At 38.7% G+C, this 22,002-nt stretch overlaps 3 protein-coding genes across 8 annotated transcripts; 1 reads left to right on the top strand and 2 right to left on the bottom strand.

The window, feature by feature from the left end:
• Positions 1-336: 336 nt before the first annotated feature.
• ddit4 (DNA-damage-inducible transcript 4) lies at positions 337-2,219 on the bottom strand. Its single transcript, XM_046068684.1, has 3 exons — positions 2,060-2,219; positions 1,582-1,814; positions 337-1,478 (listed from the first exon to the last, which is right to left on the bottom strand). Exons 2-3 carry the CDS (start codon positions 1,763-1,765, stop codon positions 979-981), a joined length of 684 nt encoding a protein of 227 aa, XP_045924640.1. The 5' UTR covers positions 1,766-1,814; positions 2,060-2,219; the 3' UTR covers positions 337-978.
• Positions 2,220-3,704: 1,485 nt separating this feature from the next.
• anapc16 (anaphase promoting complex subunit 16) lies at positions 3,705-7,654 on the bottom strand. 2 transcript variants are annotated; one of them, XM_046068686.1, is made up of 4 exons: positions 7,512-7,654; positions 6,876-7,029; positions 4,450-4,524; positions 3,705-4,354 (listed from the first exon to the last, which is right to left on the bottom strand). In XM_046068686.1, the coding sequence occupies exons 2-4, from the start codon at positions 7,015-7,017 to the stop codon at positions 4,245-4,247; spliced, it is 327 nt and encodes a 108-aa protein (XP_045924642.1). In that variant the 5' UTR covers positions 7,018-7,029; positions 7,512-7,654; the 3' UTR covers positions 3,705-4,244. The 2 variants fall into 2 exon arrangements, with proteins under 2 accessions (XP_045924642.1, XP_045924641.1); XM_046068685.1 differs by lacking the exon at positions 7,512-7,654 and adding an exon at positions 7,349-7,502.
• ascc1 (activating signal cointegrator 1 complex subunit 1) lies at positions 6,861-21,711 on the top strand. 5 transcript variants are annotated; one of them, XR_006828075.1, is made up of 11 exons: positions 6,861-7,926; positions 8,079-8,181; positions 8,306-8,403; positions 8,489-8,667; positions 8,796-8,929; positions 9,239-9,358; positions 9,461-9,585; positions 10,190-10,260; positions 12,059-12,203; positions 17,203-17,335; positions 20,592-21,711. XR_006828075.1 is itself a non-coding variant. In XM_046068682.1 (10 exons), exons 1-9 carry the CDS (start codon positions 7,812-7,814, stop codon positions 12,173-12,175), a joined length of 1,062 nt encoding a protein of 353 aa, XP_045924638.1. In that variant the 5' UTR covers positions 6,861-7,811; the 3' UTR covers positions 12,176-12,203; positions 15,306-15,775. The 5 variants fall into 5 exon arrangements, 2 of the variants coding, with proteins under 2 accessions (XP_045924638.1, XP_045924637.1); XR_006828073.1 differs by lacking the exon at positions 17,203-17,335 and having other exon boundaries at positions 12,059-12,225; XR_006828074.1 differs by lacking the exons at positions 17,203-17,335; positions 20,592-21,711 and adding an exon at positions 15,306-15,775 and having other exon boundaries at positions 12,059-12,225.
• The last annotated feature ends 291 nt before the right edge of the window (positions 21,712-22,002 follow it).

The following is a 22,002-nucleotide window of genomic DNA, read 5'->3' as shown; positions in this document are numbered from 1 at the left end:
CACAAATGTACTCTGCTGTTTTTGGCAGATGTTACACCTCCGCTTTCTAATTTTAACTTGACAGATTTTGTTTTGAAACATGATGTGGCTGATGACGCCTGGCCCATGTGCCGGTCAACTGGTCTATATCACAATAAAGCTGAACATTATTCCTCCCCACTACAAGTATCCTAGTATTCTGGTATACTTTGTTAAAGAATAGGCATACAGCTTCATATATGTGGTTGTGTATTTACCAGAATCGAACAGAAACTTTAAAAAGACTTCAAAGGAAATTTGAACCAGGATGTAAAACTACAAATGGAGTTTCATGAAATAAGACACCAGAAAAAAAAGAATTGTTAAAAAAAAATATATTTGCAATCATGAAAGTACAAAAAAGTGCAATGTAATGAGTATTTGAATGTCAAATAAATAAAGTTGAAAGCAGGACAGATCTACACAGATACAAGATCAAGTTATATTAGCTCATCTTAGCTTGCACATAAACTGCACAAGGCAATCACTGGTAGGCCTTTGCCCTTGAAATCAAGCAGCCACTAAGGTCCCTAATGGTTTGCTTGGTGTACAATTCATCACTTGTGTGCATTACAATGAATTGCCATGTTAAAAAAAAGAACAATGGTTTTCAATGACTGTTAAGCGTATAGCTAGCTGCCGTTGTGTGGTTTCAATAGAAACTGAGGTACGTACTTTAATACTCACAAAATGCCAATTCACCACATATATCATGATGGTTACACATTGTAATTTGAAAATGTGACTGTCAGTGAGGAGTGAGTGTTAAAGCAACACCTGCTCCAGGTACCATCAACTTCAGCTCCTTTACAGTAGGAACAATAGGTTACACCATGGCATCCATCCTTGCACTTCAGAAGGCATCATACACATGTAGTTATAGTAATAAGGCCCTTCTGTGAGCTTAACTGGGCATTTTAAAAATGCAGACAATAAAACATCGTCAGTCCCTTACATTTTTTAACATTCCTCAATGAGCAGTTCTTCAGAACAATACAGTTTCTTCTTGATCACGCGGAAACCAGTGCTAAGCTTAATAGCTGGTCTCACTATCGGAGTGGAAGGAGACTTTGTGCTAAAAAGTCCTTGGATTTTTGGCCACAGCCCGCCAGACTCTAGCCTCAACACCAGAGTCAGCTGAAAGGTGGGGACAAGGTAGGGGTCCACAGATAGCTGTCCCATGCTCTCACAGACGACCCCTTGCTCCACACAAAGGTCAATGAGAGCCCCTCTTAAACCGCAGGGCTCACTAGCTGCCAGGTGAAGGAGCTCCTGTCCGATGTGCTCCAGAAGTTTCTCAGGGATGAGCAGTTTGGCACATCGTAAGGCGCAGTCTGAGTCTTTGGCTTCTCTCAGGCTGCCTGCAATAAGGTCCACTACTTCTTTCAGGATGGTCTCCTCCATTGGATCATAAAACAGATCTTCATTAGAGGGACACAGGTCACTATAGACATCTGACCCTGTTAAAGAGAGACAGTGGGTTAGAACTGGAACCTTGTAGGAGGAAAATCTAATTCACCTCTTAAGTGAAGTGTTAAAAATGCTTGCAGTGTTTTTTTTTACCTGAGTCTGAGAGATCACTCCTGCTGCCATTGTTAGACCCAGGCTCAATACTGCTGTTGTTGGCAGACGTGCTGAAATCAGTCAGTCTTTGCACCAGTTTGCCCCAGGACAGCCTCCTGGGACTGATGCCCACTGGAAAAGGGGGTAAGCTGCCGATATCAGTTGGTGTTGTGAGAGCAGGCATGGTTTCCTTCTTTGCAGTATTCAACAGTGTCTGCTGCTTCAGTGGTCAGCTGTTTATGAGGAAACAAAAACAACTGATAAACACTCAAACTCCAGATGAAAGGCAGTAACTATAGATTAAATTAAACATATGTAGGAGGAATTTACATAATAGCTTGTAAAGGAATGTTATACGTTTAGTATATAACTTAAGTTTAAAGCAAGAACACCTTTGTTTGACGGTAGCTAGCAGCTCTTTAACTGTTCAAATTAGCTACCAAGCTAGCAAAATTAACAATTGTAACATAGTACTTACAGCTTATTTAACAACTGCGCCGTTCAAGTCCGTTGTCTATGTTTAAGACGGTTTTTGAATGGTTATTGTCTACAATAACTGTAGTCTAACTTCTATCCTCTGACCTTGTTCTCTCTCTCTCACCAACTGCCCAGCGCTGCGGCAGATGCTGCAACAATGCTTATATAGGGGCCGTTCGGACCCGCCCACCGCACTCCAGCCAGCCAATCAAAAAGGGAGGCACGCCATCTGCGCTGTATCTTGCCTGGTAACATGCCAGCAGAAAAGAAAGGCAAACAGGCGGAGAAGGGGGGTTGGAGTTGGGGTGATGAATAGCAGATCCCAGTATTGTGGAAATGTACAGGGACTTGCCTGGACTTGCAAGGATCATATTGTGTTTCTTTGTTTAATATCCTTCATAAGCATAAATAAATGCCTATGCTGTATGTGCACCCTGAGTATTGACAGCAGCACTGAATAAAGTTCATGCAGGCTTGGCTTAGCTCAGCTGGTTCAGTGTGGCATTGCACATTACGTCACCTGTTTTGCTCAACCATTACATCAGAATTTTTCATCTACCGCATAGAGGTGCAAACAAAACAGTCAGCTGCATGAAAAATGACTTGGTACATGATACAATGTTAAAAAATACATTTTATATTTATAAAGATGTGCCACACATTTCCCTACATTTGCCCTCAAATGGAACAATGAAAAAATGCAGATCGATAGGAATGCAGCAGAAGAGTAGCTGACACTATTTAATTATTTTTTTTAGCATTAATTTTGCAAAATATTATCTGGCACTATTGAAGTGCTTTAAAGTATAACAAACGATGCAACGGAATTATTTTAAACGGTTCATGTTACATCGAGTTCTGATACACCAGATGGTTACACATGCAAATTGAGAAATGCAGTGCAAAGCAGAAACTACTGCGGTCTTTGTGTCTGGCAGGGTCTGAACTGTACAATGTTTACTCAAAGAAGTTTTTGGAAAGCAGCCAGATATATGCTGTGCTGCACGTGAGTGGGATGTACTGTGCTTTATATCAGGGAGGAACTGAAAGACGTAACGTGTCGGCACAGAACATTCTGAGAGGGACGTTATGAATTAAGGAAAAAAAGGGTTGTCAAAGTATGTATGTTCAGATACAAAGACTGTGGACTCAAGTTAAAGGCTTCAGCAGCACGTGTAAAAAATGGAAAGCTTGTCAAACTTTTAATAACTAATGGCAAAGAACTTGTAAAGTGAATTCCTAGAAAATATGTGGCAAAACGAACTTCTGAACTCTCAAAAGGAAATCTAAGCTCCGGCTAGGGGTGTGTCTTGTAATGTCCAAGGCCGTCCTTATACATTTACACCCAGAACAGTACGTTCTGTTCGTTCCCACCCTTCACTTGTTTTAAAACAGTCACTGAGCAAAACACCAAGAGCGGCACGTTTCCTCGCTGTCAACACAGCAGAGAAGTGACACAGAGAACCACATCGACTTTCAGTCTTGAGCACATCCAAGTAACAGAATAATGGTACATATGTCCATCAGCTGTGTAAATTGAGACAACATTAAACAAACAGCACAAACATTTAGTTGCCTCTTAATTCAGTGAGGTGGATTAGCCCAATTTATACAAGACAAAGCAAACAAACAGCAACTGACCCAAGAAATGTCCAAGTATGACTTTATTTACAAGCTCTCTTTGTTTGCTCCAAGTGTTGTTGGAGCTAGCAGCGAGGAGAGACCACAGAGAGCCGAGCAGAGACTGAGCAGGCAGCAGGTTTTCAGATTTATGAGTTACAGTGCAACAATGTAGAAACACAATGCCTCACTTCAATGGATTTGTTACATTACCAAAGATGTTCTTTCCATTAACAGTGAGGCTAAGAGCATTTGACTGGCAAAACAACTTGATTAGCCTAAACCTGTTGAAATATTCAGAATGTATTAAAAAGTTTTGAACTGTTTTAGTATGCTGAGTAAAATATAACAAGTTGTTTTTAAAAAAAAAAAAAAAAAACCCTGCTCATATAATAAAAGTGATGAAAAAAAAATACATCTCACATTCAGTATCTCCAGATAATATTTCACGCTTAAGATATATAATAAAACCATAAAGAAGGAATATTTTTTATTTTATTAACTGAAATTAACCACCTCCTTCTATTTGGCTGATTTATTAAGCAAAGGCATCTGGATATCTTTATTTAAGACGGTGTAAATCCCAATAGCTGTTCAATTGGTTTGTATCGCCACTCATCTGCCTCCAGCTCCTCCACCAAGCTGGCGAGCTTCTCCATTCGAGACACCTGTTGATCTGGAAGAACACACAATCGTTACTTCATTAGGGCACCCGCTGTTCATGAATCAGCCAAAACAAAACACATTTTGCATATACGATTACTGACTTACCATGTTTAACTTGTTTAAGTGTGGAGGCAACTTGGTAGCTGAACACAGACTCACACAAAAATCTGTCAGAGCCATCTAAAAATTTAAAAACAAACACACACACACACACACACACACACACACACACACACACACACGAAGTTAAATGCAGGTAAAGATTTCTGACATAGATAACACTACATAATTCAAGCATTAGTTTAACGCAATAGAAAAGGTCAAATGGAGCTTAGGAAGCTACTCCAGAAAGAGAACTTCAGGTTAAATATTATGCAGTTTTCAGCATTATGTAAAATGGACCTTCACAATTTAAAAAAAAAAAAAAAGAAAAAAATAAAGAGACTCGAGACCTTCAGCTTCACTGTAATCCTATTCATCTCTTGGTTAGCTGATTTTAACCCTGCAGCACTCTGTGCACTTTCAACACAAGCCAAACTAACCACATTTATTTGTGTATTTTGAGCTAGACAGGCAACAAAGTAGGTGTAAAGAGCCGGAGACAGTCTTTAGGCCCCATTGGCCTCTACCTATGTGGAGAGGTAATGAAGATGATGATGTTGCTAATGTTAAATTCACATACATGGTCACATGTTTATTTGAACAGAGTGCTACATGGAAATTCAGTAAAAGAGGACACGAGTTTTGCTTTATTATAGTCACACATTTCATCTTAGTTTTTACACAAGACTGACCAAGCATCTGTCTCTTTAAAAGATAAATACAAACCTTAAAAAAAGTAAAGTCATTTGACAACACATCTCTCTGTTTCCAGGTTCCTTAGAGCCTGTAATGCTGCACAATAACAAAGATTTTTAACTAGCTTTCCAAGCTGTTTCTTAATAATTTAACAAAGATGGCAGCCAGAAGGGATATTTAGAGTGATGCAAGAAAAACATGTATGCATTGTATATATGAAAACAGAAAATCAGTTCAATAACCTAATAACAAAAAACATTTACCTTGGTAATTCATTGTGCAAGAGAAGCAAGTAGACGTCACATCTGGCTGCCATCTTTTTTGGCTTGAACAACTTGGGAAATGCGTGACATGGTCTTTATTGTATTTATAGCGGAATAGAAGAGGCTCAGAGGAATCTGGAAATGTCAGCTATGAGACTTTTCATACCTTTTCAGAATTTGGCTTGTATGTGTATCATTCAGAAAAACAGATGCTTCTGTGACCTGAATGCAAAAGCCTTAAATCTCAGTAAAAACAATAATCGCATGAGGAGCACAAAGTGGCTATGCTGTATGTGCATCCTAAGTATTTACAGCATTAAATACAGTCCATGCAGGTTAGGCTCAGCTGTTTCAGGGTAGCTGACACTGATATTTAATTATTTCTTTAGCATTACTTTCAAAAATTATGTTCTGATGCTGCCAAAGTGATTTAAAGCATAACAAAGACTGCAAGAGCGTTAAATTAAAACAGTTAATTTGTTACAGTAAGTTATGATGTACCAGATGGCAAACACAAGGAAATTGCATGATAACAGAAAAAAATAAACTGCTGCTGTGTTTCTGTCTGGCAGGGCCATAAAATACACAACATACTGAATGTTGACTCAAAGATGTTTTTGGAAAGCAGCCACGTGTATACGACGCTGCTACATGTGAGTGGGATGGACTGTACTTTTATGTCAGGGAGGAACTGAAAAACATAAACACGTGTAGGCACAGTACGTTCTGAGGGGGATGTTATGGATTAGGAAAAAAATGGTTGTTCCCTTTTCAGATGCAAAGAATGTGAACTCAAGTTAAAGGCTTCAGTATCTCATGTGCAAACAGGAAACCGTTTCAAACTTTTAAGAACTATGTGCAAGTTGTTATGACTGTTTCTTAATAATCTAAAAACAAAGATGGCAGCCAGAAGTGACATTCAGTATGATGGAAGAAAAACATTTATGCATTGTTAAATATGAAAACAGAAAATCAGATCAATTTGGATAAATTACTTTTAACGTTGGTAATTCATTGTTCAAGATAAGTCACATCTAGCTGCCATCTTCTTTGTTGGCTTTAACAACTTGGGAAATGGGTGACAAAGGTCTTTATTGTGAAGCCCACATATTTCTTTTTTGTTTGTTGTTCCAGGTAGAAGAAGATCTGATGAATCTGGATACGTCTTCAAAACGGCTGTAAGACCTGTCAGACCTTTTCTGACAGGTCTTACAAGCTGAGTTTGGCTTGTATGTATTGTTCAGGAAAAAAAACGAACAAAAACAACACAGTTGATTAGCTTTAGCAATCCCTGGCACAAGATGTTCCTTCAGGATTAACTGAGTTCTATTTTATCTTATGTAAATGAAACGTACAGTGTGTTGCAATGTCTGATTTCCATATTCCTTGCCTCGCTGGGAGGAAAGAGATAGCGGGGGAGAGAGAGAGATAACTGAAGACGGATGCCTTTAGCTGTGTGTTTTGTCTTACCTTCCATCATTTCACCTGCACCTTTAGGATATGTGTACAGGACTTTCCTGGGAGGGATGAGCTCTGAAGCACTGAATCCAGAGCCGGTTACCGAGCTGCCGCTCACACCTCCAGCAGAAGAGGACGAAGAAGACGCTGCCATTGCTTTTGGAAACTTTAAAACACGCACACACACACAAAATAACTTTTACCAGAATTACATGTGAAACATAACTTACGTACAGTATGGAAGACTAGCGTTTTAGTAATCATGAAGACAGTTAACCGTAGCCAATCCAGCCTACGAAACTAACATTAGCTGGTTTGCTTCTTTCCTAGCTTTATTTATGGTAATGGTAACGTTACACTCGAAGCTATCAACAGCTAACGTTAGGTGGCTAACAAGAAAGCTAACTATACTGCTGATACCAACTTAACTTAGGCAACGACCATTAACCATTAAAGTTACTAGACACAAAATAACAATAACTAACCTTTACTAACAATATAACTTAGAGTCAATGTCCCCGTAAATCTATAAAGACTTTAAATCCGCGCAGTTGGTCCCGTTTGTTTAACGTTAGCTGTCTTAACGTACCACCACAGACTGTATACGACAACGACAACGCTTTACGTTTAAAGCGATAGCATTCTTACCACTGATTTTAAACCACTGGGGATGGATCACCTTTCACGGAGTGGTCGTTTTCTTCCGTTTGTAGATCTACCAAACAAAAAGCGGCCACTGTGTGTCGTAAACCAATGAAACCGATGTGTGAACGTCAGCTAACTAGTACGTTGTGATCAACTAGCTAGCTAAATAAGTTTTTAAAAAGCTTCATGAGCTAATTTACACCCTTCTTCGTGTAGCTAAATTATCAGGGAGCTATCCAGATATTTATTTTTGGTGTTAGGTTAGCTTAGGGGTAGCTAACGTAAGCTAGCTTAATTTACATTATGGAGGTTTTACGTCCAGCTCTTATCAACATAAATGGGAGAATATACCGAAGGAATGTCATTAAGGAGGAACATTATGAGGAAGAAGAAGATTTCTCTTACATGGGACCACCTGGTATGTTGAGTACTGTCATAACAACTAACGTTATGTCATTATAAACATTTGTACGAAGTCCCAGACAGAGATGTCAGGATGTAAACATAGCTACAATTTCTTTAAAATGAAACCTGTCATATACATTTATATTTATGATTTACTATGTTTAGACAGTGAAGACCTTGCAGCTGATGAAACCTGTGATACCCACTTCATTGAACAGATTGATAAGGGATACCGCTGTGCCATTGACGTCCCAAGTGTTCTTTACAAGTGAGCTATCTACAAATGTGTTATGAATGTTGTGTACGTTATCTGCCCCAGCTTGAAAAGCATAAGACGTTTTGTTTAGACGTAGTGTAATGTGTGTTTCTTTGTTTTTTTGCTTGTTCTACAGATACATCATTGGGAAAAAAGGAGAGACACGCAGACGTCTTGAGTATGACACAAAGACATCTATCAGCATCCCAAAACAAGGAGTGGAAGGACAGATAGGTGAGGATTAAGCATAATAAAGCAGGTTAGAGAGCACTCTTTGAAACGAAAGATTTCCTCTCAACTTTCTTCCTTTGTCTGACAGTTATCACAGGTTCCCATAAAGCTGCAGTCACATCTGCAGTCACACGAGTTGAGGTCCTTGTTGAAAGTTTCCGGAAAAAGCAGCCTTTCACGCACTTCCTGTCATTTCCTCTGAATGATGCAAAAGTTCAAGAAGGATTCCTGAGATTTAAAGATGAGGTTTTGCAGCAGTGTTCACAGGTACTGTAGAGGAAAACTCAAATATTAATGGTAATGATGAAGGGCAGTGGTAGTCATGGATTGTTTAATTGTTTGATCAGCACATTATATCCTTAAAACATTCTGCATTGTTGTTATATGCTGCGCAGGATCATGGAGTAGAGGTAAGCATCTTTCAGAACCCTGCAAAGCTTCACCTGACAATTGGCACCATGGCTCTGTTAAATGACATGGAAGTGAGAAAAGCATGTGCACACCTCCAAGAGTGTCAACACTTCATCAGGTAGGGGCCAAACAATGTTTTTATATCACACTAACATTTTAATTATAACTAAAAGCACTTTAGTTTTTGTTTTGCCAATCCCATATCCACTATCCTGCTGCTGTAAATTCTCACTATTGCCCCAAATATACAGCAGAATGTCCCTAACAAATACAACATGCACTCTTTTTGAGTAACATTTACTAAGACTACCTGTTTTAAGAAATAGTTTTGCCTGTTTTAAAAATTTAAAAATTCTAATCTAAAAGCAACCCTAAATTATAAACCTGCTTTGCCTATTGCGATCTGCTTTTTGATGTCTGCCATCAGGGACATCACAGAAGGAAAACCACTGCCGTTGCAGGTGACAGGTATAGAGTACATGAATGATGACCCAGCCATGGTGGACGTCTTGTATGCCAAAGTCAACGTGAAAGACAAATCAGACAAGTAAGTGAATCACTAACAAATCCTGTTAAAAGATATCTACAAGTTTTTATTTCACTGGAATCCCTTTTTCTACAGTATTTGTTTAATATTGTTGCTCTTCAGGTTACAGATGATTGCGGACCGGCTGGTAGAGCACTTTGTCTCAGCAGGGCTAATGCTCAGAGAGTGGGACAGAGTTAAGCTGCACGGAACTGTGATGAACACTCTGTTCAGAAAGGACTCCACAGGTAAAAACATTGCATACACTTGACAAGCCAACCAGCACTGTGTCTTTAGCTTGTGGAAAAAACAAAACAAAGTTATTGACTTGCTGTGAGCATATCGGTAGCTCTTGTCCAGAACCTGTTTGCCAATGTCTCCCTATTATCTCTTTGCTCAGACATGCGCTGCAGTGACGACAAAACTTAAGCTTGAGCAATTACAACAACAAATTCCCAAAGATAGGCATCAGGCAGCTAGTTCTCTGTTGGACACAGTTCTGTTTACGTGCACCAAGCAGCATGTTTTCCAAGTACTCTGACAATGGCTTCATTCATTTTGGCCATGGACAAAGTCCAGCCCCAGTTCTCAAATTTGTACTGGGCTGACCAACAACACAGCACAAGCAAGAGACCCTGGCACTGCTGACAATGTTTGCCAGCATGTAGATGAATCCTATTAAAATTCAGTGTTTTTTTTTTTTTCCTTAGTCCACTGTTTCACAAACTAAATGACCTTGATTATCACCTTACTATTTCCAACTGCAGCAGCACGTAAACATGTTTATTTCTGTGTTTTTGTGTTCTGTGTTACATTGTTCAGCTTGTTTTTTACACTCTGGTGTTTTTCCAGTTGAAGACACAGGCGGCCCAGGAAGACAAATGAATGAAAGAGAGGCTTTTGATGCCAGAAACATATTAAAGGTTAGAGGAAATTTTACTCCTGCCTGTCCTTTTAAATACTGCTGAATTACAAACATCCAGACTTGTGCTCACTACCTGACTGCTGTTAATACCAGATGACACATGAGGATTTTGAAATAGTGTTTAGCTATGAGGCAGGCGAGAAACATAAATATAGGCCTGTTTATAAATTCACTGCCCGTCAAAAGTCCTTAAACACCCTTTTATTATTCTTAATTAAATTTTGAAAAATAGTTAAAGGTACTATAGGAGGAATGAGGAATGTTGAACTAAAATCTGTGTGGAAATGAACTAGATGTTGATGGCTCTATTGAGGCACCTGCAGCAATATTGCACCATACCACTGATGCAACACTGTCTGCATTTTCAACATACTATGTATATGCTTTTCAACTGTCGCTGACATTTTCACTGCATCTGGAGTCCCATTGGGATATGAGAGCTTTCCAATTAATAGGCCTCAAAAAAGAGTCTTTGTGGGGCAACAGTCTGATAGCACAGAGGATAATCAGGTTAATTTGGGGGCTAAATCTCTCCTACTGACAATCGCAAAAGGTGTTAGGATTTCAGGCTGCTACTAAATGATCATGCTCCCAGACCAGATGCAATGTGTAATTAGACGTTAACCCTCCTGATCTACGTAGAAGCCAGTGGTCCCCCCAATTTCAAATAACAAATAAAACATCTACATAAGCTGTTTTTACAGCAAACATTTTGACTTGTCACAGTAGGAGAAGCACATGTGAGACTAATAACATTAACGATGGCTCTGTACCATTGAAGTGCCCCAGTAAGCCGTGACAGTGAGCCTGAAATAGAAGCAGCTAAATTTAATTCAGCCATCATTCATTTTATTATACACCTTTGCTATTCCTACTGTGGCATGTTAAAATATCTTATTTTAAATGGGCTATTGTGTGCTCTTTTTTATCCTGTGGTGTGTGACAGAAAAAATTTTATTACATAGGAATTGCATAAACTGATCAGTAAAGGTCTAGCAGACCCACTGCACATGACCAACATGTAGACAGTTCTGGTAACAACTGTAAGACATGTTTGTTTGCTGTAGGTGCCTTATTGAACTGATCATCAGACTGTTAGATCCTGATTATCTAGGTCTTATTTCCAATAACATGAAAAGATAAAATCATTTTATCCGCGTCGGCTTAATATTTCAACATGCTACCAAAAAACCGAAATATAGGGTGCTAAAAGACTATTAACTGGTAGAAAGATTTAGATCACACACACTGCTTAAGAGTTTATTGATTTAACCAATTATCTAGGTGAACAAAAATATGCCTGGGTATCTCAAAGAGGAGAGTTTTGATTTTTGATTTTTTTAAAGAAACTAAGAGGCAGACTTTAAATTCTTCCAGGTGACGTTTCTTTGTGAGTGACACATGAAATATGACACCAAGTGGAGTCTGCGAATAAAAAAAAAAAAAAAAGGAGAAGAAAAAAGCTCTGAAATCCACCTTCCTTTCTTCTCTGGATCAGAGAAGGTCTTTGTTTGAATAACAAAATCCTTGATTTTCTTTTCTCTGAAAATGACACAAGGGTGCCTACCAACTGCTCAGTCGCCTGTAACCATGGTAACACCATGTTTGTGAGTGACTGCTTATCTTAATTTCCCCAAAGGGGCGACTTTTTAAACATAGTGTTGACTTTTCCAAATCATTTAGTGGTTAGACTGCTTTGTTAATGACAACGTGAATTGATTGTAATTCATAATAAGCTGTAATGATGATTGGTTATGATGAGTTTGTGTTTTTGAAGTTTGCTGTTTTCATTACAGAAATTTAGTGCTCATTGTTTCGGGGAGTTTGAGCTGAATACCGCCCTGTTGTCCCAGAGATATTCGACAGACTGTACGGGCTATTACACCTCTGCAGGGAGCATCAGCTTCTCATGAGCATCAACAGGGCCGAACAGATTCTGAGGTGGGAAATGAGTAATGAAGAAGTAAGTTTAGCTAATATTTGAAGCGGTCTTGATGGTGTTTTCCACTAGGTGGCAGCATAGGGTTTTATTATTAATTTCAAATGACTTGTTACCATTATATCTGAACCAAATTATTTGTTTCCTTAAACCGCCTGGGAAGAGTTTATGCAGAAAAATGAAATGATCAGAGTGCAGAATGATTGAAATTTCAGACTAAAGCTCATTCAAAAGATGGAACATGCATGCAGAGTCACTCTGAGAAGCTCTAGGTAGTCAAATTTCAGTTTTTGTACTTTAGTCTTTAGAGAATTGGTTTTCTACAGGGAATCTGAGTCAAACAACATCAAAGGAAGTGACACAAAATACATTTTAATGGAACATCCTATCAAACAAAACATGAAAAAAGCAAGAATTTCAAGGTACAAGGTTTGTTTATTATACAGCATAAAAGGCTGCATAACGAAACAAAATTTGTAGTTCCTTAATAACACACAACATATAATTAAGTGTCGGCATATATTAAAATATGGTAACATATAAAATAAAACAAAACAATATATACAGTTATTAACGTATATACAGACACATAAACACCCACGAACATTCCACAGTGCATTTTTTGAATTTGAATTTGCATTTGGGGTGAATGTAAATGGCAGCAATCAGATGACATTTGGGTCCATCGTGACTGTGTTTGTGCACCAAGCGTCATCGAGTCCACCTCCTCTCATCTTGCCGGAGTCTTGCGCTGACAGCTTGGAACATGGACCACCTGCTGAGTGCTTGATCGAGGATTTTGATGGGGCAGGTCGCACAAAAGTCTCTGAATTCTGTTGCTTGGTCAACATGAGTCCCATCTTGTCCAGACCGGATCTAGGAACAAAATTAAGTCCAAGCTGGGCCAGCATAGCTCCTCTCCTGGCTCTTTTTCCTTTCCTCTGAGCGATCGCCGCACCCGCTGTGGCTCCTATTCCGCTTGTTTGGGCCAGGTGGATCGTGGTCTGCTGCTTATTAATCCAAAAACTTCATCTTCCTTTTCAAATGACTGTGTTTATATCAGAGGTAACACATGTTTTGGCAATAAAGCTGGAAAAAACGGATAAAAAAACAAAATTGTAGGGAAGTTTGAAGGAGCTACCGGCTGCTGCTTCTACAAGCGCTGCCGATTGCCATAGCAATAATATACGTCCCTGTTTGCTCTTAAATACTCTTGTCTTGCTTTTAAAAATATATGGTTTTCTTTTGGATTTGAGTCTTATACAAGTAGAAGATTGACTTTGTGTATGAAATTGTATTGTTGAAGATGAAGAAAGTCAGACAGGAGTTGGGCTCAGGCTTTAGATCTCAGGTCAGGGTTACAGTGTCTGTAGAGATGTATAAAATATATAAGAAGTGACTTTTTGTTCAAATGTAACAAATTACAATTACTGAAGTAAACAATTTTGAGATACATGTTCTTGAGTAGGGCGGCACGGTTCCCCCGGCCTGTATGTGTGGAGTTTGCATGTTCTCCCCGTGTCTGCGTGGGTTCTCTCTCGGGTGCTCTGGCTTCCTCCCACCGTCGAAAGACATGCGGGCCTAGGTTGATTGGTCCTTAGGTGTGAGTGTGACTGGTAGTTTGTCTATGTGTGGCCCTGCGATGGATTGGCGACCTTTTGCCCGATGTCAGCTGGGATTGGCTCCAGCCCCTCGACCCTGTACGCTGGATAAGAGGTTGACCGTGGATGGATGTACTTGAGTATTTCCATTTGATTTGACTTGTTACTTTATGGATCGACTCCGCTACATTTCAGAGGCAAAAATTGTACTTTTTACTCCACTACATTTACCTGATAGCTATAGTTACTTTGCTGATTATGATTTTACAGACAAAACATGTGAATGCTGTTTACACATGAATGTGAAGTTAATAAATAACTCAAGTATTATACATTTAATAATACAGCACTTTAAAAGGGGGCATTCTGCATAAAGATTAAATATTTCCGATAATACTATACGTTTACTTTTTAAAGCCAAGAATACTACTACTACTACTACGGTATACAGTATGTCATATACTGTATGTTCTGTCCGGTCATACAGGAAGTCAGTATTAATGGCATGTTCTGAATAATTTATTCTGCCCACCGTCTCATCGGTCAACCAGGATAATAGCTGAAAAAGGTGTTTAAAGTTTTCTCTCCGTTCTTCAGCTAATCCCAGCTGCTCTATTTTGAGGAACTCAGATTTATACTAGCAGAGTGTGAGACAAATATTGCAAATATTTCATTTACAAGGAAAAGTCCTAATAATAGCAGAATAAATATTCTCTAGAAATGCTTTTATGGTTGTCGAAACATTAAGGTTGATATGGTCTCATCCACTTACTACTGTATTACCAATTTCCTTTCCTCTCACTTTCGCATAATTGTTCATGCGTCACTGACATGATTTATTACACCAGCCTTTTTTTTGTTTGTTTTTCTGTCTTTTTTATCAGTGGCCCTCCCAAACATACCCCAACCTCTTTCCCACTCCCGTCTGTCCAGTGTGTCAGTGAATACAGACATCAGACACAGAGCCCGACTTTTGCAGTCCTCCCCTCAGCTGGCGTTGCTCTCCGTTTGGCATGCAGGAGGGTGATGGCAGAGTGGCCAAAAGTTACACTGATGGAAACTGAGGGCAGTTTGTGTTTGTCAGCTCTGCCACCCCGTGCTGTCCACCCTCCCATTTCAGCAGTGGCGTGACTTGTTTTTGTTTTTTTCCTGTTCTCCTGGAGCCATGTCAACAGACACCATTAGATAGGGACATGCAAATTCTGTCATCTGAAAACAGCCAGCCAAGCCGTTCACTATAACTATGGCTGTGGTACTGTCTGGGCTTAAAATCTTTTCAGACCCAGGAAAGGGGCTTAATAAACCACTCCCTGTCTCCTGAGAGCATGGTTGTTAGTGGGTCAGGAGTGCACGTTCACCATAACACAACTCTCAGGTAACACATACAGCAAGGATTCTGGGAATAGCCAATGTGATGCTCATAAGCACACAGAGAGGAGAAAGAAGATGATTTGCAAGTTAATGAAATTCATTGAGATTGTGCATCCTTGTTTCTTTTGGCAGGGACATGATTAAGGATGCGCTGGGCAGATGTCCTCAGTAGCGATGGGACTGAAAACACATGCGAAGGAACATACATCATCCACAGACAGACTGAGACGCTGACGACATATTTAATTTGTCAACAGATTTTAATATAAGATGTTTGGACTACATGTTTATTTAAATGGCCATATGTGTGTTTTGTTGCATAAATCAGGAACATATTGGACTAGGGCTCCAATGAACAATTGGGGTTTAGTCAGTCAATTAGTGTATTATTTTATCAATTAATTGAACAAACGTGTATATAAAAATTCAGAAAGATGGGGAAAGTGGGAAAAATTAGGAACATTTAAGATTCATAATTTAGCAGATATAAGCAGCAGAGTCCAAGATGGCATTTTTAAAATCAGTTCAACTAACAGACCAAAACAGAGAGCAAGTTTTTGTGGTTTTCTGGTTGATAAATAAACTGTTGGTAATGATTTGAATTGACTCAACAAAATAATGTTGCTGTGCGTGTCTGTGTGGGTGAGCTTGCTTACGCACTGCATATTTTTTTATATTCCTGCCACATCTCTCAACCTAATTAGTCAGCTCTGCACTTCCTGCTGTGAGAACTTCCAACGTGACCCCTGAGATTTCGAGACTAGCATGTGTCCCTCTCAATAAGCCGGAATAAACGAGATGAAAATTTGATGAAGATGATAATGCAAATTTGTGTTGCCGTGGACCCGTTTCCTCTCTGGATGAGCATCCTTATTTTCTGAGGAGAGATCTGAGGAGACACAGGTTTTAATTAAAGTTTAGTTTAGATGTCTTTGCGGGCATGTGTGCATTGATGAGTCACATAGGCTGTATGTTCAAAAAGCTGGTCTGCTACACCCACAGAAAACCAGTTAGTATTTTCCAATTAACTTTTTTTCCCTCTGTAGAAAGAAAAAGCTGTCATTTTAAGAGAAGCGAAAGCCAAGCAACCACTTAATTGACCCTGTAACACTCTAAGAACTTACACTGAACCTTTTAGTAATGAGAATTCATATCATGTTTGGTAACTGAAGTCTGGTGTTATCTCAAAGTATTGTTTAGGCCTCTATCCAAGGCCTCTATTGCATTTTTAATTTCATGCCAGTTTTCTAAGTAGCCTTTTATATTTTTTAAGGCTGTTTTGAAATAGGTCTAACATGATCAACGTCAAACTTTTTTTTCTTTTAGCACATTTTCATATTCAGAACCACACTATGCAATTTTTCATAGTGTAATTAAAAATTAAGCTTTCATTCAAGGGCTGGCATTAACCTCTGCTCGGGGGGGAAAAAAGATGATATTTGACAGACGTGACCTTTTGATACAATAGATATGTTTGATTTGCATACTCTAACTAATAACACACATGAAATTGATTAAATGCCTGGTTACTTTCTAAGGTCACGCAAGTTTCACCTGTGTGTGCATTTTAAGGCACAAATGTTGACGGGGTTCATTTAATAGAGTGATGCATAGAATATTTTAAACCAAATCCAATTAACCGAAAGGATGAACTTGACAACATGAAGGGAGCACTAAGATGAAATTTCAGGAGGTAGCCTCATTCTCCTGGAGTCATGTTTTCCCCTTAACAAGCAAAATTGTTTTAAGAAGGTCTTTTGATTGATCAAACACGTCTATCCACAAGAAGTTACAAAGGAGCTCTATATATGATCCTGCCAGACAAAGCAGAGGAATCTTTCAAATTGGATGTCAGTGAAATATGACAGGCTGCCTTCCTTTGATTGTTGTCTTATGTTAGATGTGACTCTCTAGTTGAGAGTCGCCGTTGTTTGAATTACACACTGATCACTCTGTCACTAATGGGCATGAGCGGCCTTGATTGACAACCAAGGCTAGAGTATTTGAAATGTCTAATCTGTGTCTCCAGCGAGAAGGCAGGTGATCCCTGCAGCAGCTCTTTATCATTTTAAGTGCTGAGTCTGGAGGCTGCCTCCAGCTGTCCACGTCTGTTTACTGCTGGAGGCGTTCACACAGGGAGAGAGAGTGTGTTTGAACAGCAGGTAGTCATTCAGAGCTGCTGTTTAGGTTATGTACACTTTGCACAATAATAATTTAAAATAGGGCTGCAACATATTTTCATTATCGATGTATCTCTGTTACTGTTTTTGGATAATTGTTAAATATATGAAATGTCAGAAAATACTGAAAAATGCATAAACTTATTTAGCAGAACCCAAGGTGATGCGTTGAAATTTTTCCCTTTTTCCCAACCAACAGTGCAAAAGAAATTCACTCTACAATGAATATAAAACAGAAATGAAAAAAAAAATATTCACATTTGAGAAGCTGGAACTAATGTTTGGCATTTCTGCTTAATACATTCCTTAAATAATTAACAATATATTACACAGTTTTAAAGGGACTATAATAAGCATAAGCATTTTATATACGCCAATTTAAGCACTCCAGAGGCTTGACAGTCTTTAGTTCAATTTCAAATTCATTTAGTAAGTTGGGATATTAAAGCAGCATTAATAAAAATTGTGTGCTTTGGGGCACCTTACAACGTTGTTATGGTTAATATGTTGGCAAAGCGTTGCCTATTTCCACATGCAGCAGACAAGGAACAACATTAGCATTCATTTGGAGTCGTGCTTCTGGCCACCTGACAAATACAAGTCCAATATTCATTCTCCTTTTACCTCTGTTTTTGGTCTCCACCAAGGGGCAGCCTCCTGGGCGGACAAAGGAAGCTAACGTGCAAGTGCCAAAAACCACCATGTTAAAATGGACAACTTTACAGCAGAAATAAACATGTTTACAGCCTAGTACAATAATCTTTTTATATATATAAATAATTCACCTGTTTATATAAAATTAAGGCTTGAAGTAATGCATAGGTGAATGCCGGCAACCCCTTTCTTGTTACAATATTTATTTGATCTATTGTTAATATAAAAATATTGATTAGTGCAGATTTATAATAAGTGATGGAGGGCACATGGTGATGATGTAACAGATGTTTTGTTAAAAGGACACATACCCCTGTCTATATCTGTGGAGCTGAGGTAGAGCAGGTGAATAGTTTTAGGTTCAGCATCACAGAGAACTGGACATGGTCATCTCACATTTCCACACTGGTAATGAAAGCTCAGAAACGGCTGTATTTCCATGCCAAGATTTTGTTAACATTTAGAGAGGGGCAATACAAAGCATCCTGACTGGAAACATCACAAACTGGCATGGGATGTGCACGGCTCAGGACTGGAGGGCTCGGCAGCGGGTGATTAATACTGCTCAGAATATCATTAGTACCCATCAGTGATATTGGTGAGGTGAGTCTAAAGGATTCTAAAAGACAGTACCCACCCCAGCCTCAACCTGTTCACCCTGCTGCTGTCAAGCGATAAAGAAGTATCCATTGTCATACCACCAGACTACAGAGCAGCTTCTTTGCCCGGTCTGAAAGACTCCTCAATTCATTCTCAGCACTCCACCATGCAAAATAGCTTTATTTCTATGACTCTTTGTTCATTCACCCAACTAGTGTATATATACAACTCTGTGTTGTAAAATTATAAGTAAATCTAGCTTGTAATTGTTCCAGCACCGAAGGCAAGGGACGCTCATGATTCAGGTTTAATATGCAGAAGTTGAAATTTACTGCTGTAAACTCTGTATCAGAAGCTGTAAATTGTTAAACACATCCTCCTCCTGACTTCTATTCAGATGTTTTATCCATCCACTCCAAAGTGTTGTCGCGTTAAATCCCTTCACACAGCACTTATTGGTGGGATGTGGAGTGAAACTGATGGAGATTTGTCATTTATAGTAGTTGTTATGGGTTTGATTACACAGACTGAAAATAAATCATCTACTGAGTCCGAATCTACTGAGACTGAAGATGTCAAGAGTTCAGAACATTAGTCAGTTTCTGTCTATTGTGTACATTTAATTGGAAAAGGTGCTGCACTCTCTTCCACCCCTGCTGTAGCTAAACAGCAGCTACAGTACTTTCCTGGCAAAGGCAAACTGCTGTCAGACTGCCCTCAACTAACTTTGCACTTTTAATAGCTGTGTGACCCAGTTTGAATCCAATTGAATTAGATCTATACGCATTTATAGCAGCTCCACTTACAGCTGTAAGTCACTTGAGATTACTTATGAAATGCCTCCCCATGTGGTTTATTCTCTCCTCAACTTTCAGAATATTTTCTTTTGATGGTTCTCCGATCCAGGAACTTGCTTTCATGCTGTTCATGTGCCCTTTACAGTGGCAGCGCTGAAAACGGGCAGTTACTGCCTCACAAACAACATTGTGTTGTCAAAGTCCCTTTTTGCCCATTCTGTAAAATGTATTTAAACTTAATACATGACATAATTGCATATACACATATTTAAGTGTCCTCTTCCCCGTTTCATGTGTCACTTTTCTCATGAGCTCAGATGTACAGGCTTGCACAACATACGAATTAAACATACACAAGTTTATTACAAAACAGAGTATAATGACAGTAATAATTATCATTATAAAGTATGCCTACCTCTACAGAATCTATGTGCTTACATATCCACACGTAGACACCCTTAGTGAAGGGGTAGCTGAGTATGGATTGAAACGTTGTAAAGAAATATGTCATGTGATGTCATGCAGCACATTATGCTTTACAATATAAAGTTGTATTAAGTCTAACGCTTGTAGTGTTTCTGTAGTTTGTTTTTATCTTAATATTATGATTAAATGAATGAACATTTAAAACATATCATCAAACCATTTCTGTCATTATGTGGCCGTTGTCATATAAGCTGCTTGTATGTTATGTCCGTTTGACAGAAGAGTGCTTTTGTAGCAGATTATTAGATTATATGATCATGTTTCAGTCATTTATCAAGAAAAAAATGCCAAACATTCATTTGTTCCAGCTTCTCAAATGTGATTTTCCAGACTGTTGGTCAGGCAAAACAAGCAATTATGAAGATATCCTTGGACTTTGGAGAAGTTGTCATTATTTCTTACATTTTATCGTAGTAAATAATATATTAAGTTATCAAACATAATGAACAGTGAATCAGAATCAGCAAGTATTATTGCCATGTAGGTTTACACTATAAAGAATTTGCTTTGGTCACTTGTAATTTTGGTGCATAGCAATAAACATAAACCTATATAAATATATGAAATTGACAAGATATACAAAATATTGAAGAATAATAAAGACAATATTGCAGTTATTGACATGGAGACATTGTAGATAAAAGTAATAAGCCCTAGGGTGCTTTCAAGTGCAAATATTGATCACTGATTATGTGTTGCAGGTGATCGATGAACATTGCAGCAGGATGGAAAGTGTTCACTGTGGCTGGCTGATGAAGAAACTCTCAGTAGACAGTAAAGCACTGCGGTGAAACAAGTTTCCATCAGATGATGAACATGAATGGACTTACAACAGAGTATGTTTGCTGAACGTTTTCTTCAAATCAGTTGGAAAATGAACATTTGTTTGGGTTGTGTTTTCCCTCACGGTGGCAGGAGGTGCTATATATTTTAACATTCTGTTTAAATCTGGCAGGAGTAAATAAATGTGTAAAGCATCCACCCTTGGCCTGTTGCAATTAACTGTTGTGTACCAGGAATTCCTGAAGCGGTCGTTAGTTGTTACATCACGTGAGAATATGTGTTGCCACGATAAGCAGCTCGTGATGGGCCTTATGAGCTATTTGTAAGACAGAGGAGGGATGTGCTGTGCTTACATTTGTAGACAGCAAATATTTACAGATAAGCAACCTTTCAAATTTAGCTGCCTGCAGTCTTGTCTGACGTTATTCAAATGAAGCTTTCCTCCCTTCAACTCTATGCTTGGTGAACAGGATAGATATGTTTTATCAACATCTGCCTAGAGAGGAACAGGGGGGAACTGATGACATCAGTTAATCTCTTTACAATGAAAGTCGCTCTTCCACAGCGTGACTCTGATATGTAGAAGTAGATGTTAAACAAGTTGTGTGGAGCTGCTTCCATATTTAAAATATAAGAAGCTGCACGTCACGTTGAACTCAACTCAAACATTTTTGCTGAAGCAATCATTGGGGGACTGTTATATCATGAAACAATATGCACACACTCAACAAGGAAATAGAAAACAAAAATAAAGTCAATTCAAGCATTACAGCCCATTTTAGTATAAACCCAGCCCAGTATAATATGGTCTGTTTAAAGGCTGTAATAGCAGGAATTTGTCTCATGAATTAGGATTAGGCTCTTCGGTCTATCATGGTTCCATATCACTGCTGTTTCTGCTGATTGGAGAAACAATATATGAATCAGAATGAAATGACAATTCCATCAGTTTATCAGGCTATTTTCAACCTATTGAATATAGCTCAAGTTCAGTTTTGTTGTTATATGGCAATTAGCATTAAAAAGACCAAACCTGCAGCAGTTTTTTTTTCTTCAACTGTCAAAACTTTATGGAAGACATCCTAACCCACTAACCAATCAGTCAAGGAAACAATAAATAAAACATCTGTGTTGTCTTTTGGTCTACATGACTTTATACGACAAGCATCACAACAGTTCATATATATACTGTAGATAGATACTGGGTAAATTATCCAATCAGAGGGCCACAAAATGTGGTAAATTAGTGAATGAGATACCTTGACAACACACACATTGCCATCCAGGCATAAGCAAAAGGATATAGTGTGTGTGTGTGTGTGTGTGTGT

Source organism: Micropterus dolomieu, linkage group LG14 (assembly GCF_021292245.1).
Source record: "Micropterus dolomieu isolate WLL.071019.BEF.003 ecotype Adirondacks linkage group LG14, ASM2129224v1, whole genome shotgun sequence".
NCBI classification, from domain to species: domain Eukaryota; kingdom Metazoa; phylum Chordata; class Actinopteri; order Centrarchiformes; family Centrarchidae; genus Micropterus; species Micropterus dolomieu.
The sequence above is the reverse complement of the archived record's forward strand: the minus strand, read 5'-3'. Positions and strand labels throughout refer to the sequence as shown.